Source organism: Neolamprologus brichardi, chromosome 16 (genome assembly GCF_056152115.1).
Source record: "Neolamprologus brichardi isolate AB-2024 chromosome 16, ASM5615211v1, whole genome shotgun sequence".
Classification (NCBI taxonomy): domain Eukaryota; kingdom Metazoa; phylum Chordata; class Actinopteri; order Cichliformes; family Cichlidae; genus Neolamprologus; species Neolamprologus brichardi.
The window spans coordinates 26,938,051-26,957,960 of NC_142119.1; the positions used below are offsets into that span (position 1 = coordinate 26,938,051).

A 19,910-nucleotide genomic window follows, 5' to 3' on the forward strand; every position below is an offset into this window, starting at 1 on the left:
TTCCACAGAATATTCTCCACAAACATCTCCAAATTTTTAAAACTATGGATTCTCGACAGAAGAGGGATTATTGAGTTCAAGAACAGCAGAACATGTGAACAAAGCATCAGGAGATGAACCACACTAGAACATTTCATGTAACAATCGGGAATCGACCGGAGCATTTCTTCAGCTTTAAATAACAGATGATGATGAACAGGCGAGGAAGAAGGTGCATGAGCCCAGAGGGCAAAGACCCCAGGAGGAATCCTACCCCTGAAACACAAAGTCAGGGTTAACTCATTCACACACACTGACAGAGGAGAGACAGGGAGAGTTAAGAATGAGGAAAAAAGAAAATGTTTCATTTTTGAGACTTACTCTACTTAGATTTCAAGACAGGTCAATTTAAAATATACCAAGGGGCATTAAAACACAACAATGTAGCATTTTCATGGACATCAAAATAATTGCAGCATTCGTTGTGGCAGTCAGGTTCAATGGTTTAGGGTCTGGTGTTGGACTACCAATCACGCCAAGTAGACAAGGAAACCTTGCCTTGCAAGACTACTCACATGAAGTGAACTCCTAAATCCTTTTTCCCATTACTCTTAATTGTTTTGCCATATTTATGTACAAAATTGCATTGGTACTTGTACTTGAATTATTAGAGTCTTTTGGCAATGTCTGTGCACACAAAATGGTTTTATTTAATCAGCCAGTATTCAGACATTTTTTGATGTGTGTGTGTCGTGTCCCAAATTACAGATCCTGATTCGATTTTATGCAGAGAATGACCAGTCAAATTTTCAGGCTTTGATCTTTAATCGCTTTTGGTGTAGGGGAGACCGGGGATAGTTGTAACGTGGGTCAGTTGTAACACTTCCAATTTCTCCAATCAGGGCTGAGTTTCAAATGATGTGACTCATCCTGTGCATGCCCAACTCAGTTCTGCTATCACATGTGAAAAATCAGCACATTTTGTCAAACACAGACAATTTAACACGAAAAAAAGTAATTTGTATGCCAAAAAGTAAGTTTTTCTATTTTATTTCAATTTCTAATAGCATTATCTGCTTTGCACTCACTTTAAACTCATCAAACTTAAATTATGTTATTTGTATGTCTATGGGGATATATTCTGTGTAGGTCTTTAGTGCTAATGTTTTAGCCATTGGCTGTAATGTTAGCTAGTTCATGGCTATAGGAGTCTGGGTCAGTTGTAACAGCAACAGTCTGGGTTAGTTGTAACAATAATGCAGCTGTTACAACTTACCACACTATTACTTTAACTCATATTAAACAAGTTGGGGCAAAGACATCAGCAGAGTGAGGTTCACTGGTCGCTTTTGTATATGCGGTTAATGCCATTGGCAACACAATTCCTCCACTGTTTGTGTTCCCACACATACATTATGCAGACCACTGTGTAAGAGATGGACCAGTAGGAAGTACTGGTAGTGGAAATAAATCAGGATGGGTGCAAGAAACAGATTTCCTCATCTTTCTGAAGCACTTTGCAAACCACACCAAGGTAAGCCATGAAAAAAAGTAATGGAATTGCGATGCTGGTGAACAACTACATTTTTTCAGCTTCATTGTTATGTTCAAAATTGGTGCAAGAGTTGTAGGTTATAATGCCCACTGAGCCAATGAGGCCAAACTCAAGGAAGACCAACCAAAATTAATGAAATATTCAGTTGCAGAAAATTCCATAATTTGTCTTTTTTGGGGGGTTGGCATATGTTCAAAAGCTAGATTTCTGCATTCTGTCACACACACACATAGCTACATAAATGGCTCTAAGTGCATTCATGTGTTGAATAAACAAAGATTACATGTTAATGTTTTGTTAGTACCCTTATTTCATTGTGTTACATTTCACCCCAGGATATGTTACAACTAACCCAGACTATGGGGTTAATTGTAACATTTCACTCTTTGTGTTTGAGACCATACCATGCAATGGGTAATTGTGCTGCAGAGAAAATAGCTGCACTATTTAATAGCCGAGACATGTAAATACTTTGCATTACATTTTCAATCCACTACCTTAAAAGAGCTCCAATTTACAGACAGAAATGTCAAAAATGTTACAACTATCCCCGGTCTCCCCTATTCATGTTCAGAAAATACCTCAATATGAAAGAACATGCTGGAAGTGCCTGATGGAGTATTTTGATATATTAGCAATCATTGTATATGTTATAACATTTTTAGGCAAATCAAGTAGAAGCACAACAGTAATTTGACATAGAATTACCCATTTGTTTTATTCCAAGCGTGGTTCAGCATGCACCAGCGTCCATCAGTTCATCATCTTCCTTTAAGGCATTTTTTCTTCTGATTGGTTACATCTAACAAACCAAAAAGGGTTTCATTTAGTAACGTTGCCTATATTTTATATATGGCACTGCACAGAATCTGCGTGACAAAATATTGTAAAGAGCATAATAAGTCCACTTTAAAGATTTAAAGAAGCTTTGTCTGAGTCTCAAGTGCTGGGTCACAGGTATACAGATACATGTGTACAAATGTGAGTTTTTTCCCAGAAAAACCATCAGAAAAAAAATTCTGAGTTCTCCCAACAAAATTCAGCACCAGAATTTTGTAGCTATAACATTTCCTGGTAAAAGGTAGAATGGATCCCAGTAAATAGCAGCAAATTCAGCAAGCCAACACATCATACTGTCTGTTCAAAAAAAACAAAAAACAGCTGAAGATGAAAAGAGGATAACTCCTGCAACAGGATAATAACCCCAAACACATCTAAAATTCTACAATGGAGTGCTTCAAAAGGGCCATCACAGTCCTCCAGCTGAAACACCATCAAAAAATTCACCTCAGAGGTGTAGTTCATGCAAGACAGCCCTAAAATCTACAGAGCTCGAAGAATTTTGAGGGAAGAATGGGTGGAAAAAAACCCACACATGAACTAAAAGCCTCTTAGCTGACTACGAGCTGCATTTACAAGCATATGGTACTTGTCAGAGGGGGTGTCACAAAGCACTGGCCATGCACGCTCCACAAAGTTTTGTTTCTGGCTCTTTTTCTTCATGGTTATGTTTGAAACTGTTAAAAAAAAAAAAGAGAGAAAAAAAAGTTTTATTTCAAGTGCTGGAGAAATTTCTTATTTAACTTCATGTCTTTTGAAGATAATGTCAGCCTCTTCTTCCTTAGCTATGTTTGATCAGCGCTTTAAAGTTTGTCTCAAAAGTTTAACCATTAACTAAGGGATATCTCCTCCATCAGTGAAAGTCAGCTCTTAGCTATCTGTAAGACAAAAACTGACTCCCAAACCAGATGTGATGCCACAAATCCTGCCTGGAGGTGTCGAGCTCAGGGGAAGCCTTTCAAGAGGTGTGAAACTGAATTGTTCCCAGAGAGGATCAAACATACAAACATTTTTTTTCCAAGTAAAGTGGGACTTTTAAGAAAAGGCCTAAATACTTACTCCACCTCTGCTGTTATATAATCTTAGTTTGTGTCTGCTGTTTTTCTCAAAAAGTCCAAAATGACGGTTGGCTTATTTTCAACAGCACTTTAATCAGGCACTACTTTGCACCTGAGATGCGATGTAAGAGCAATCACTGGTTATTATCTGCCAGAATAGAAAAGCAGCAGGAGTGAGAGGTGCCAGTTTAATGTGTCAGTTTACTGTCGGCAATCCATTAAATGCTCACCCCATGGCCACCAGCCTGACCACAGTCATACAAATTCTGACAACCCCCCTTAAAAAACACATTTCAGTTGGCTGACAGAGTCCAGTCACAGGTGCGTTCATTTCAATTGTTCAATCAAGCTGCACAGCTGCCCTGACAAGCCGGATAATTGCTCACCCTTTGTCTTTTCTACCCAGCTTCCCTGGAGTTGTTCTCTTTCGTCAAAAAAAATTAACCAAGGCAATTTTCTGAAGTAGCAACTTTGAAATACTTTGAGTATTTCTGATGCTATTTCTACTCCACCGCATTACAGCTGAACGTATTATACTTTTTATTCTGCTGCATCTGTTGGTAGTTAGTGACTGCTTTTTCTTAGATTTAAATTACTACCCAGTAGAATAAAATACTTTTTATTCTTCTGGGTATGTGACGGTGGTGCAGGACATCTAACAGTGAGATAGTGGTGAGGTGTGTGGTAGGAGTGAGGAAAAGGAGAGCCTGGAGAGGTGGAGGTATGCACTGAAGTGATGAGGAAGGAGAAGCAAGACTGATGAATGGCTTAGATGTGGTGCCAGTGCCAAAAAGACGTGTCGGAGCTGAAGATGTTAAATTTTCATTGGGAGTGATCAAGATAGACAGAATTAGAAGTGAGTTTATCAGAGGGACAGGTCAGGTCGAGCGGTTTGAAGGCAAAGTTAGAGGGAGAAAATGTTGAGATGGCTTGGACATGTGCAGGGTAGGGAAAGTTGATATATTAGAAAAAGATGCCAGACAGGAGGAGAAGAGGAAGAGCACAGCAGAGAATCATGGATGTAGTGTAGGAGGACACGCAGAGGGTTTGTGTGACAGAGGAAGATGGGATAGGCCCTATCTCCCACCGCTTACATCTCACCCTATTGATAGGGTGAGATGTAAGCAGACGATCAGCTGATCTCCCTAAAGGGAGCAGCTTAAAGAAGAAGAAAAAGAAACGACCCAGTAGTATAGTGTAGTTAGAATGTGTCATCTTTAATGTGGAACTACCAGAAAAGTCTTTTGCTCACTCTGAATAACGTCTGTATATTATTTTGTTTAATTATTACAAATATTAATAAATCATCGTGTGCTCTGGGATTTGTGATGGAAGTGGTTGATGGATTGTTTTTTTCTTTCTTCCACTTGGGAACCAAATGAATAATTGATTTTTTTTTTTTTAAAGAAAACAGATTAAGACAGTTGTGCTACTATTTCTTAAGATTCTCAGTATAATTTGTCTTTCACAACTTGGTTTGAATATTTGTTTTATGCATCTTTTTATTACTATACTGCTTAAAATCAGACGCATTTTTAAATTTGTCATCTAACCCTGCACCTCCCCCTTTTCCTTGTTCATACTTGATGATTTGCAATATTTTATCCTCTTTCACCCTATTTATTATCCATGCCACACAACTACACCATTTACCTGAGATATTACTAATAATTTCTGCTAAATTATTTGTGCTGTGTGATATTTCTGCTAAATTTGTGCTGTGTGATAACTGGATTCTTTAATAATTAAAGGGAATCCACAACTTTAGTTTCGCCTCTTTTCACCTACCCCCTTAAAATAAGATAAAACAAACACCGGTGTCACCTTTAACTTAACGTCTCCTTGTATCCCTGAAACAAATAATGAAGCATATTTGTCTCCGTCCACAGTTGTAGTAATGAGTTGGCTGCTTGCATCACTGTGCGGTGGTGACGTGTGGCGTCTGGGAGCTGTCCCAGGAATCATGGTGCTGAAGCTGCAGCACCAGTTCAGCAGCCAATGATCACAGGAGAATCCGGGTCTACGGATGCTTTCACCCGGAGCAGGACAGTCCGACCATCGCGTTGGATTTAAACGGACGGATTTAAACCCTCCCGCTTGCTTGGAAATTCGATAATTAGGGATGTAAACCTCACCGAGACTTGCCAGCGACCTGCAGTCTGGCTGAAAATCTATGGGGGGAAAAAATCCCGAAACTGTGAGTCGTGTAGAAATCGGTGTAGCTCGCCAGGTAAGACAGATTTTTTCGCTTCCCTAACATGGCACGCCATCGATCGACTTAACGTGGTGTGAAAAGCTTACAGGACGTCGACAGCTCCACCGGTTTTAAAGCGTGGCTTTCGTTGTTGTGGCTGGATTTTATTCTTAATTTTTAATTTTAAGATTGAGCGCTGACATTTTGTTCTGTATCTCAGTTCTTTGAACCAAAGGCAGATTTAAATCTTGGTCTCTGCACACGTCGCGAATCCGGAGGGAGAAGCCCGTCGAGATAGTTTATGTTGTAGAGAGCAGGCAGACTATTAAGGCCATGAAATGACAGTGGACACTGAGTGAGCGGGCTTATTACTTGAATGCATATTCCTATCAGTCTCATATTTGACTTTCCTCTAATAGCCGTTTCATTCATTGAACTTAGGCTAATGGCTTCAGACACTTGTTTGCATAGGAGGGATTTTTTTGCATTTTATATCCACACCCTCGTGGGAAGACAATAAAAAGCACCCAACCTAAATAAAGTGGATTTAAAAAGAAGAGAAAAAATCTAAAAAGGCTGCTTTGAAACCAAACAAGCGCTGGAAGACGCACCTCAGCCCCCACTATCCCATCCCACCACATATGAAGAAGTGTTTGCTTATGACGGGGACGCATAGAGTACATACTGTTTTCTTCCAGCACCTTTGGATGGTGCTGTGAGTTTCTGGCCGGAGACAGCCTGATGCTGCGCAGACAGGGCATGCTGAAGAGCCGCTGTTGCGTCCTGCTTGGTGACCTGAGGGTGCTCCTGCTCGGGCCACCGGCGCCGCCGACACCGCTTCCTCCGCTGACCCCCATGAGCGGCCAGGCTTCGGAAAGCCATGAAACAAGCGTCACCGTCCCCGAGAACAACAACACGTTAACGCGGAGCCACCAGCACCCCGGGGACCGAACTGCCCAGCCTTCTGCGGGAGCCACCGAGCCACCGGGTGCAGAGCGGCCGGTGGCGGGCTGGGTCGATGCTGCAGAGCTGTCGGCGGCCCTGCGCGGCTGCAGCAGCTCCTCCGATGACTGCTCAAAGGGCAAACTGGAGGAGAGGTTCTCTCTCACAAGCTACACGGAAAGTGGCTTCAGGACGCCTGTGTGCAGGATCTGCTTCCAGGGACCAGAGCATGTAAGTGAAGAAAAAATGTCCACCTGCATATTTAAATTAGATTAATGCCATGCAATGTCAGCCTCATCCATCAATTTATAATAATAACCCACCCACACCTGCTCTCCTGGGGTTTGTAACACAATGCAATCTGGTGCTGCTGCTCTCCGAGGAGCATAGGTTAACTGTAGCAACAAGTCCTTTCACCGAGTGGCCAGATAAGGTGTTGGAAATGTTGCACATTTTGCAGACTTTTCATTAGATGAGGGTGCACCGCTCAGGTTTTATTTATACAGTGAAGAAGAAAAACACTAGTAGTGTCTTGTTAGGGCAGCCAGCAGTGTTGGTGGTCTACAACTCAGCATGAGTCGCATTACAGTAACTCATCAGTTGCAGTTTGGCTGGTGCAGCACAATTGAGCCTTGTTCTAGCTACAAGGTTTTCCTGAAAAGTGTTCTTGGGCTGTTTTTATTGCCAACTTTGTGGTAAAGAGTATAAAAGAGACCTCGCATGATTGTGCCAATATTTAAGGTTTAATGCTATTAATTATAATTACATGACACTTAGGTGCTTTTTTGTGTGGAAAATCGAGAATAGTGTAATCTTACTTTCAAAATTATTTAAGAAACGACCCCAATACTGGCAGCTGCAGGGCTAGAGAGCTCTCTGAGCATAGGGCTCCACTGCATCTTGCACTCATCCCATTGCATGGCTTGAAAAGACAGCTAAAGCTAGCAGTGGGAGGATAATGAAAGACCTTGTCCCAGTGGCTGACAAGTGTGGAGGATATGCAGGGATGCCGTAACAACTCATTATAGCCAAACACTGAATTCACATCGAGGCATTATATGCATGGAAAATAAAAAATAAATAAAAAATACCTCTCAGTCTGCCTCTCACGGACACCACCTGGAAACGGCAACATAATAATAACGTGCACAAAGCAGATGGAAGAGAGCCTTCAAGTTAATCACACCGCTTGCCTCCGCCTTTGGGGCCATATTGATGATAATGTCACAGTACATCAATCTGAAGAGGAAAATGTGAAAAGATGGCCACAAAGAAATAACATTAAATTATATCAGAGAGGCAGACACTTAGCAATTTGCAGGCACATTAGTTACACTGTTTGACAGAGCTTTTGAGGGCACGTTGACAAATATGTCACACCTCGCCTGTTGGTAGTGGAGGTAGAGAGGTTATAAAAAAAAAATAATCAAGAAGCAAGATAACCAAGGTGTAGAACATTATTTTTTTATCCGACAGTCTGCACTCACAGTTGCTTTTCCTTTAAGCGGAAGATTTACTGCATCATTTCATGGTCATTGCACAGTGTATAGCCTATGATCTTTCTGTATTTCATCAACTAATTACTCCAAGAGCAATTTTGTGCATCATTCCACCTCTGAGCTCAGACTTTGTAATTATTACTGACATGGGGTCTAGTTATGAGATTGGAAGACAAGGCTTCATCCTTGTTTTGTTTTTTTTTTCTTTTTTCTCCCCAAACTCCATGGATAGTCAGCACATGCTGCACTGCATACAAAGCACTGCCTTGAAAATTTGCAGTATTTCCCATGGCCTCCTCCAACACATCTCATTAATGCTTCCTTGAGACATTGCAGCAAGTCAATAGCACTTGATTTCATGCTGTCTTATCATTATTTTTATCTTTTGCCAGCTTTCCTTTTCTTGTTGTCTGAGTTGTTGGCTTGGGTAAAGTCCAGATATGGATCTACTGAGGTGTAAATGGGTACAAGGAGAATGAGGCTCCATTTAAAAAAAGAGGGCTGAGTGGACTTTCTGTGTATCGCTCTGTGATACAGGCAGTGGGGACATTAGTTATCCTCTATTCTTCCTTAGCCTCCAGGATGTCACATAGACCAAAGCAGCCAGTATCTGATCTGACAACCCACCTCCAAAACACTTCCATCCCCAAGGCTGAGATAGGCGAGACAGAGTAAAGAAGGGAGTGAAAGACATCGCTTTCCTCAAGCATCCCACTAGAAAAGGGTCTTGAGTGGCTAGGAGAGGCAGCCATTGAAAAATGATTGCACTGTGATTTAATATGACACCAAACAATGTAATAAGTCCATGTAATCGGATACCTGTCAGAGTTATAAGTGCCGTTTTCCTTGAGGTGAGATTCACAACCAGAAGTGCTTCTGGTTTTAAGGATTTCACATTTTCCTTTTAAATTCAGGGAGTTCTATAGGGATTTTCCAAAAATGTGGATTTCAATGACAATGCTTTTTAAGAAAAATCTCTCTGATATTACCTCCTCTCTGCAGAAACAAGAAACACTGAACACATAGTCTTGATAGCACAATTTACAGACTGTGGACTGTTTTGTAGAGTTGTTTTTCCTCTCTTGAATTTTATGGCCAGTTTGGTAAGGAAGAACCAATAACTCTTTCAGCTGACATATAAATTTATATATCAGCCTATGATTTATTTTATCAGAATTGACTGGAAAATAAAATCCACTCTGTAAGACACATACTGCGAACAATATAATGAAAAACGAAGCCAATATCAGATGAAACTGCATGAATTCATGTCTTTCACCTCTGCACCTCGGGTTATTCATCTTTTTCTTCTTCTTTTTTTCTAAACAGCTAACTTGAGACATACATACTGTATTTCAGCCCACTATTGGTTCCTTTTAGCTAAAGGTCACTGAGAAGCTTTACAGAGCGCTCTCGGTAGCTTGCTTTATTCAGGCTCCTGCTTTCAGACTTAATCTCGACCTCGTCACTCAAAGAATGTGCAGTTTTCGGGTCATAGATTTTCCCAGGACACATTCATGTTATGCACATACTTCAAAAAAGAAGTTTATTGTTTTTTTTAAGTAATGCAAAGGAAAAATTGTGGAATATTTTCCACGTACGAGGGTTAGCGAAGTGCCCTTTGAGGCAATCCTCCTACTGTTGTCTTTGTGTCAGTTGGATGTTGAAACTGTGCGGGTGCCTGTTGCTTGGGTAGAAATGTGTGTTTCCTTTTTCTCCTGAGCACAGATAATGCACTTGCAGAGTGTGTTTGTCTGAGGCACAACAAGAAGCCTCCAGGGGTCACGTTAGCATTATTCTTTCTGTATGACCCCACAGTGCTGAAGTTTGCTCTGTTCCATCATATGTTGCTTGTCTGTTCGTTGGAAATGGGATATAAACAAGCTGCCAAAATGTTAGATTTTATTTATTCATTTATTTTTTTGGCATTGCTAAAGTCTGTTTTCAGAGGCTGTAAATTCATGAACATAAATTAGAAACCCTAGTTTCTCTTTTTATTCAATTACCTTTTAAAGAGTCATTAACTGCCACTGTAGGTCCGATGGTTCCCATAAAATCAGCACTCAGTGGAACATCCCTCTGCATATATTTTACGATCAGTCATCATAACTAAATAAACTTAAATATTATTGGCCTTCTGCCTCATTTTTCACTTATTGCTCTTATTTTCCTTGTAATTGGTTTAATATGGTTACGTTTATAGATGAAAAATTTTCCCGGCAGTTTTGCAGGTTCTTAAAGAAGAAACGCCTGCAGACTGATTGTTATTGGGCATCATTGTACAAATCCCCCTTTATTCTGCTTCTGTGCGAGCCAGATTATCATAGCGCAGCTTTTCCTTGCTTAGAGTTAATGGAGTTCACTTGCATTGATTCGAGACCCTTAAGAAAATGTGAATAGCCACCTCTAATTTATTTTTATGCCATTATATACATTGCGAGGGAATCCAATTTTCTAAGGAGAAAATTACTTGTTGGGAGATGTTTTGGGAAAATGCAGCACAGAGATGTGAAATAACACAGCCATATCTTTTTAATATGTTGCTCCATTGTGTTGGGCTTTTTTTCACTGATTATTGCTGTTTGATCAACAAAAGGACATTTAGTTATCACTTTCTCCATGCGTGGGCTTTGGTGCCACGTTTGTTATTGGTCTCTCTTGCGCTCCCTCCAGCCTCGGTTGTATTGGAGTGATCTAGGTTTCGGCTCTTGGCTGCCATCAGGCCAGTCACAGTGAGTGGCCCGAGTCCCTCTGGACACGACAGAAGTGTTCTGGTCCTCCTGCCAATACACTCCCACCCTGGCCATCTGTAGATGGGCCTTTTCTCCCCTAACTCCCTGCTTTTTCCTCTCTTTTCTTCAACCAGGGTGCTGCTCCGTCTGTCAGAGGTGTCAGCTAAATAACAACGTGGAGAAATAATTTGGAAACTTGCTGCATTTTTTACTCTGTTCACTGCTTCGTACAATTTTTGCACTCAGGGTAGACATGGAGAGAAAATACTGAATTAAAAATACCTTAGGAATGCAGTGGCTCAGTTCAGAGAGGAAGGAAGGGGAGGGGTGTTGGGGATTTCTTTCAGCAGACGGCCAGCTAATTTCTTTTTGTTCATTCACTACAGGTTCTTTGTTCATTCTCATTAAGATTAAAATATCTGTACAAGAAGGTCTTGCTATGGATTTTATGGAGCCAAGTTTCTTAAGTGCAGGTCAGAACCTTAAAAAGGTGGCATGCCTACATCTTATGGGTCATCATCAATATCCAATATGACAAGATTAGTAATATATTTTAATGAGCTCAGAGCCTGGGGTGAGAGATTAGAAAACTCATCTGTTCCTCAGGCTAAATACGGCTTAAGAGGAATGTCTGGTGAAGAATATAGCTGAGAACATCTTGGTACAAATTTAAAAAAAAAAAACCCTGAGAGGTGTCAAATTTAGTGAACTTCATGGTTTCGCTGCATTTTAAGTATTTACGAGCCTTCTATACGACAGAGAGAGGGGAAGAAAGGAAAAGCTAAATGCTTTGGTTTTCTGAAATCTTGTCACATCCAGCTGGATTGAAAACATGATGGAAAAGGCTAAAAATAAGGCAGCTTGATCTCTGCTCCCTCACCTGACACCAGTGGTGTTTTCATGTGATTCACACGTCTGACCACCGAGCAGCCGTTCAGGGAGCGAAGGCAGACCTTTACTTCAGCTGCTTTAAGGTGCTAAAGTGAAGGTCATTTTTAAAAAAGGACATATGAGCCACCTCTTTAAGATATAGTTCAGTGCCACCTAGACTTTAATAAACCCGCAACACAAACATTTATTCGGCTGTCCGGTCACATTAATCATACAGTATGTGGCTGTCATCGTGCTGACAGAAGGGATTTGAAATGCCCTTTAACAACCTCAGTGACTAACAGTGCCTTCAAAAATGTCACTTTATGATGGACAGGATGTCAAGAAACCATCCTCTGATAACTAGACCAGATACTGGATCTAGCTCTAAACTGTTGTGTGAATTGTAGAGAAATGTAGGTCAACCAGAACGAGTATTTTGAGCTTCTTTTGCATTTCTGTAAGTATGAAATAGTTAATGTCTATAGCAGCTCTACTGATGTCAAGAGCTGTGGTTTGTCTGCTCCCTTTGTGCTGTATGCTGCAGCTTTTTCAGGGTTTGCTCTTTCACAGGTGCTTCGGTGACTAATCCTCCACTTTCAGCGGTACTAGTAATCAAGCATTTTGCCTGTCAACTAGGTGTAAGGCAAAGCTTTCATTTCACACCTGATCTGTTGTTCTGGTGTAACAGGCATGCAAAGTGCTCTGCGTGTGTGTTTGTGTGTGCCTAGCAGTGCACAAAGAGCGCTCAGAAAATCAATAAGCCAACACAAAGAAGTGCAAGAAAAATAAACACAGTGTAACGCACCTTATATTGTATGTAAAGGGGTTACGTCAAGAGATAAATAAGATGGAGAGAAAGGGTCCGTCAGCTGGCCAGTGACTCCTGTAGCAAGGTATTTTTTCTGAATCATAAATCACTTCTTAGAGTGTACTCAACGAAGGTAGTATAAGGCCATAAAATGGTCATCTAAACAATGTTAACCAGCCAATTAAATCGAGTTATATTCAAACCAGAGCAGAACATTTATGCATTTACTTTGGCTGAATTATGAGAAGCTCTTGTCCTGGTTAGCAGGGACTAACTTATTCTGCCTGTTTCCTGCAGGGGGAGCTCCTGAGCCCATGCCGGTGCTGTGGGTCAGTGCGCTGCACTCACCAGCCCTGCCTCATCAAATGGATCAGTGAGAGAGGCTCCTGGGCCTGTGAACTCTGCTACTACAAATATCAGGTCATTGCCATCAGCACCAAGAACCCCCTACAGGTGAGCTGTGGGTGTTAAGTTCACCAATTCAGAAATATCACTGTGTATTTACAGCTCAGAAATTATGACCAAGTTGTTTGTTTTTTGGTGATAATGGCAGTCTAACTGAACAATGCAAAATCTCAAATCATAGAACCTTTGTTATGTAATTAGGAGAATGACACCACTTATATGGAGTTACTTGTTGTTATATTGGGGGAGGGGGGGTTGTTTTGTTTTGTTTTATTAAGAAAACACGCATTAACCGCAGCTCCAGCTTGTCTCTGATGACCAGCCAGTATATTTCTAGTACCAGTCCCAAGGCCAGATAAAGGGTTGGGGAGGGTTGCATCAAAAAGGGCATCTTTGCCAAATCAGACATGAAGATCATCAAAAAGATTGGTCGAGATCCAGGTTAACGACCGCCACCGGTGCTGTTGAACAGCAGGGTGCCGGTGGAAACTGTGTCATTGTTGCAGGAAGGTTGGGGAGGGAGAAATGAGGAAGGAAGGCAGTCATGTTCAGAGGATGTTTTGGGTGGACAAAGGATGTCAAATATGGAGCTGCCAAGCAGGAGGAAAAGAGGGAGGACATGCAGGGGGGACTGGTGTGACAGAAGAAGATGCTAGGGATAGGGTGTGATGGAGACAGATGATCCGCTGTGGCTACCTCTAAAGAGAGCAACCCAAAGAAGGAGAATCTAAACTGAGAAATTCAGGGTGGAAAAAAATGAAAGCATCTGAATTAAACAGGCCTTTACCCTCTGATGTTTAGAACAGAAGGATTGCAGAAGCAGTTTCTTTTTCTGTGATTTGATGGGGTTATGAGAGGCCACAGATTTCTGTTTTTGAGGGTGAGAGCGATGTGTGACTTCATCTTTTTGTTGAGTTCAGCCTGATTAACTTATAATCTGAATGTTTACATTAATTGGTTTATGATTAGCTTCTCAATTTTCTTCTAAGCTCTACTGCTAATCCTTCTACTTCTGCTTCTTGCAGTGGCAGGCTATCTCTCTGACAGTGATAGAGAAGGTGCAGATAGCAGCAGCTATCTTGGGCTCCCTCTTCCTGATGGCCAGCATCTCTTGGCTGGTGTGGTCGTCTTTTAGCCCGTCAGCCCGCTGGCAGCGTCAAGATCTGCTTTTCCAGATCTGCTACGGCATGTACGGCTTCATGGATGTCGTCTGCATCGGTGAGGCGCTAAGCAGTTGCGATTTATCACTTTTCAAACTGAATGTAATATTTCTACGTCTTCTTTGAATGGGGTTTGAGCATTTTACTACTGAAAATTATATTGAGTGTTTTTCACTCTGGTCACATTAATTCATGAGCATTCAACAGGCAAAAGTAAATGTCAAAAGTGCTCAGGAGAGTGGGTAATTATACCTAACAGCTGCCTACAAATAACTGTAAATGCCATGGGCAGTTTCAGTGCAATTAATCCATACCACAAAGTCAGCTGCTTCATATCAATATTTGATTGCATTGTTTGGTCAATCTCTACGATTATTTGTTGTTGTCTTTATCTCTGTTTCTATATTCACAAGGCTGAGATGCTGCACCAAAGCTCATATCATAAATTAAACATGAACGCTGACTGTTCAAAATTCAGCTAAAGTGGCTTTCACTGCATACATTAAAATAGATTTCAGACTATAATAAAAAGCTACAGAGCCAAATTCAGCCAAACGTTAAAGACCATTATGTGCTGTCATAACACAAGAGGGATTTTGTTCTTCTTTTATATATATATATATATATATTTTAAAAAAAAGATAGGTGCACCAAAGGATTTCTAACAGTTCCCTGCATTTGTGCGTGCGCGTCCAGATTGAAATGTATAGCATTTAAGCCTGCTGTCCTCCTGTGGCGCTCAGAGGCCCACATGTTTAGGACAACTGTGTGATGGCATCTCGCATTAAGGAGACTCTAAGTGCCACTGCAGTAGACAGCAGGGTGTAAGGAAGAGGTGATTGATTGTCTCCGGTTTGGTGCTGTGGAGGATTGACTGTGGAGTCATTAACGGTGCACTTTACAGAGATTAACTTGTCACCTGGTGGATGTTAAAAAGCAAACACCTGACTTTCACTTATCCACAAAGTTAGAGAGGGAGAGGAGCAGAGTCAAGGAAAGCTGGCAGGATTTTATAAGTAAACTCCAGCTGCTGCAACTGTAGTCGTTGGCTTGTTAAACAGCAATATTACATTACTGCTGTAATAAAGTAGTTGGCGAGCAACTAGCAGGCTCCTTGAAGATCAATATGTAGTGGTAACACTTAATAATCTCCTACTTTCTCCTTTTTATAAGCGGCACTTAAGCAAGTAATGCCATTAAAATGCATTTAATGCCGTTACAAGAAGATTTAAAAGCATTCAAGTGAGTTTGAGTGCACAGTGTTTTTAATTATTACAATACCTCCTATTTAGATATATTTTATTTAAAATATGTATTATTTTGTTACTAGAATTATTTATATAAAATTATCATGTTTAAGTTGTTAACAAATACCTTGAACACTAAAAAAGGACTTTGCATGTAATGTTCCATGATGCAAACTATATTGTAGTGTTAAAAAAACATGGTTATAAGTGCTAAATGTGGACTGATCCATACATGCTGAATTTCCCTTTACATGCCTTTAAAATGGAAAACATGCAGTAAAATATTAGGGTCCAAACAACTTTGCTACAGATGGATTTCAATTTTCCAGATGCTGAGTTCAGTGAACATGAATCAATAAGCAATTTTGAACTGAGATAAGCTGCTATCGAACAAGGCTGCAGAACGGATGCATTATTTATTTTTTTTAACCTAAATCCAAATGCAGTCCCTGCTTTTTCTAAGAAATAAAGATGTCTGGTTTGTGGCGCAGTACTTTAAAGATGAGTTGTTTTGTTCTGTTACTGCCAAAGCTAATACGCTTTACCACAGTGTGTCTACCAGTGTTCTGGGATGTAGTGTATCTCAAGACTGCAGCCCGACTGTGACATTGTCTAACTGGTGCTCTGATCTCCACAGCACTAATTGTCCACGAGGGACCTTCTGTGTTTCGCATCTTCCACCGCTGGCAGGCCGTGAACCAGCAGTGGAAGGTTCTGAACTATGATAAATCGATGGACAGCGATGACCTGAAGGACACCACTGTAGACAGGACTCTATCTCAGCCCACCCAGGGCTACCAGACTGGGATAGGAGTATCCACCTCCACCTCCTCGCTGATGGTGGTGGCCTCCACTGCTGCGGGCTCCACCTCCACGACCGTGGTGACGGCCGCCGGAGGAGTGGGAACACACGTGGACCCCAACAGCGGCAGCGCAGTGCCAGACCAACACTGTCCATATAACATCCTCCACCTGCTCAGCCACCTGAGGCAGCCAGAGGCCCGCAGCCAACCCAGCAATAGCACAAGAGAGCTGGTCATGAGGGTTACTACAGTCTGAAGAGTCAGTTGAGGCCTTATCTCACACGAAGGGGAGAGATTTTTGAACCAGCTGACAGCTGAAGAAAAGATCCTGTCTTAACTGCACTGGATTAATATCAACACAATCTTGTTTGTTTGAAAATGCATCTCTGATGTCCTTACATTGATTGAATAAAAGTCAAAGTTGTTTGATTTGCAGAATCGGTTGGAAAATGGTTATTTTGACAGATACGTTCAAAAATATGTGCTTGAATTTTTAATCTGTAGGGAAACCACGTACTGTGGTTTTTATACTTTTTTCTTAACAGCAGCTATAATTTTTTATTGGCAACCTGTCAAGCATCTCCAAAACAGCAGCAACCAAAAGAAAAAGAAGGTGTATTCACAGTGGGTGGGTTTTTTGAGTATGCTGTACACTCTACAATCATCTTCCACATGTAGGTCTGTATTGCTCATAAGTCAAAATAGGACACCAACCTACCTTGTGATGAGGTGGTTGCCCAGTGAATGCCATTCACATTCAGTACCCTATTGCAACCACTTGTGGAGACCAGAGGTTAAGCGTGCAACACCCTCAAACTCTGTGCACAGTTGTCCACCAGGCTAAATGTGGGTGATTGCACAGGTTTCCTGTTGGACACTTGTGGAAACCTGTCTCCAAACAATTGCAGTTCAGCTCGGACCAACTGCAGTCACTCTCAGACAGACTGGTGAAGGTTTGCAAATAAATGTTGTCTAATTTATGACCGCAGACAGATTGCCAACATGTTGCAATTAATCTGCAACGAGGACTCGACTCTGCTGGTATTATTTTGGTTATATTTCTATATAAAAACAAGGCTGCAGAGCATCGGTGTGATTTTGCAGTTAAATTTCCGTCTTGCAGCAAATATCTGACTATTTAGAGGAATTTCTTAGTTTCAGATCTGTGAGGTTCTAGCAGGGCTCTGAATATAAGTAGTTAATGTGATTTTCTTTGTAGACAACAACAGATTTGTAATTTTACGTTGTGAGTATGATTTTTTCCTTTATTAGATAGTACAGTGAAGCAAGGAGTGAGAATAGAGGAAGACGTGCAGCGAAGGACCTCAGGATAGCCTTGCAGGACATGGTCACTTGCTCGATCTGTAAATTAAACCAACACCACATTTTATGATTTTCACTGATTCGTCACAGTTAGTTGCTGTATTATCACAAAGAGTATGCATGTAATTACCAACTTTTGCATACTGACTCTGTCTTCTTGCCATTTCATCACTTTTTTTTTCACTCTCTGGTTGCTCCAAAGATGCAACTGTCTGTGAGCAGCCACAGTCCTGGTCCTCATCTTTGAAGCAAGCTTTTCAAAGGCTCCTACACTGGTTTCCCTACTGTGACTGCAGATTTAATTTAGATTTTATTTAACCAAAGAAAATATTTTGAATGTTTAGATCTGCATCCAAATCTTAAAGTACTCCAATTCAGATATGGAGTAGTTCAAAAGGAATCGGTACATCACTCCATGGTGTCCTTTTCTTCCATACATCACACTAAGATCACATTTAACCAGTGAAGAAAAGCAAATGTTTTGATCTATACTCTGCTTAGGAACAACACATAGACTGAGACTTCATAACATGCCGCACAGCAGCTTAGTCGATGTTTTAAGAATATCATATGTATTCTGCGTGATCTGCAACAGTCATAAAAGTGAGGGAATCACATTTCTAAATCTCATATGCAGGTCTAACCTACTTATGTCAGAAGCCGTCATGATTATAACACTACAGAGAGATGCTAGTGTTGAATTTAGACTTCTTTGTCCATGTTGTGTGATCAGAGAGAATATTACAGTAATATTACAGTAGGTGTGATGTGCACATCGCTGTGTGGCCTGATGTAAATCACAGGCAAGATGTAGTGCAGTAAACAAGTTGCCTAAAACCATTTGTAAACATTTTTTCAGGGTTTTTCCCCCACTACATCAAAGAAGGCTTGATGGATTTTGGGGCTTTTTTTAAGAAAACAAAAACAGCTTTTTTCTTAGTAATGTCTTTGATGGGCATTTTGTCTGTGACTTTCAATGTGATTTTTGTTGATTGCAGGAAGGGTATTTTTTGCAGCATAGTTTGCCAGGATGCATAAAATGGGGGCATGTGGCTGAACAATAGAAGAAATCTCTTTTAAAGGAAGTCACCAGCTAGTTTGTTTAGTTGCTTCAGCCAGTGTCTGTATTCACAGAAACGCGTTTCTGCTACAAAGCAGTGGTGTCACTTACAGTCCATTAGGCCCACATTCAGGCTCACATTCGGCTCACAAAGCCGGTAATTTCCTCCGTCTCCCGGCTCTCGGATTCTGGTGTGCTCTTTCATATTTCTTTCCAGGTCTTGTTTCATGTCCATGAAAGATCAGTTTTTATCTCAGGGGGCAATGCTAAATCATGTTGTAGGAGGGGAGAAACACTGTTAAAAACATCTTCATAGCAGGGGGTGATGGAGGTTGGGAAGGGAACATTTTTTCCCCCCCACAAGGAAAGACACAAGACCACGAGATACTACTCAGTGAAGACGCTGTGCTTTATTGCACAATTTCTGATTTGGATGAAAACAACATTTTTTTAAAAATGGATGCTAATTTTATCCATTAGAAGCAAAACCCGAAAGCAGATCATAGTGTGAAGCATTTCTCAGGAGCTCTGCCTCTGGTGCCTTTGAGCATTTTCCAACATGATTTACATTAAATCACGCCATTAGCTTTAAAGAGCATCAGATAGAAAAGATATTTAAATGATGCTGGTGCTTAATGTCAAGCTGTTTTCTGTTCTTGCAAGTCTTTGCAGGCAATCAGTGCCATAATTTAAACCTGCCATATCAATATATATCCCTGTTTGCTTTGATATTTGCATCTTCACAAACTCCACTTTCTGCTTCCTCTTTAGCCTTTCGTATTTTATCAAATAACCTCCACTGTGCTGGATCTGCTGTTTCACCATCCCCTCCTCGTAATTAAATACAGGAGTACAGTATCTGCAGAAAATCAGGTAGCGTCGTGATTTTCTGCTGAATTATTTAAGCCGTGAAGCGTTGATATCAATGGGTGGGAGCGGCTGTATAGAAACCACTTGCAAGGAGCTGGGAGGTTGCAGAGAGTTCACCGTGATTCTGCTCGTCTCCGTTCTCTTCACACCTTGTCTCTTTGAATTCACAGATGCGCAGACCTAGCTTTGATATGACACAAGGGGGAAAAAACCAACCAGATGCATAGGATTTTTAAAAAATATTCTTTAGATATAAAATGGTGCTGCATATTTAAATTCATTTCATATATTTGCTTCTGGGACATCTCACTTACTTTTAATGGATTGTTTTCAGTATAAATATCTCTGCTCTTAAGTGCATCTCCTTAAACATGCAAAACACTTGCGAGGTTGCTTCAAGCCCCTTTTCCATTATGGTTCTCGGGTTTCAATAGTCCCTGTATACCCTGCACACTGCTTTCCCAGTACACATAATTGCATTTTGCTATTTGTATGCTACAAATGAGTCCAAACTGAAACTAAGGCTGAACTACTGAAATCATGAAAAACTCAATTATGCTGC

At 40.9% G+C, this 19,910-nt stretch overlaps 1 protein-coding gene across 1 annotated transcript; it reads left to right on the forward strand.

Moving 5' to 3' along the window:
• Window positions 1–5,406: 5,406 nt before the first annotated feature.
• marchf4b (membrane associated ring-CH-type finger 4b) lies at window positions 5,407–16,533 on the forward strand. The gene is made up of 4 exons (XM_006788584.2): window positions 5,407–6,799; window positions 12,778–12,933; window positions 13,911–14,103; window positions 15,930–16,533. The coding sequence occupies exons 1-4, from the start codon at window positions 6,368–6,370 to the stop codon at window positions 16,349–16,351; spliced, it is 1,203 nt and encodes a 400-aa protein (XP_006788647.1). The 5' UTR covers window positions 5,407–6,367; the 3' UTR covers window positions 16,352–16,533.
• Window positions 16,534–19,910: the final 3,377 nt, after the last annotated feature.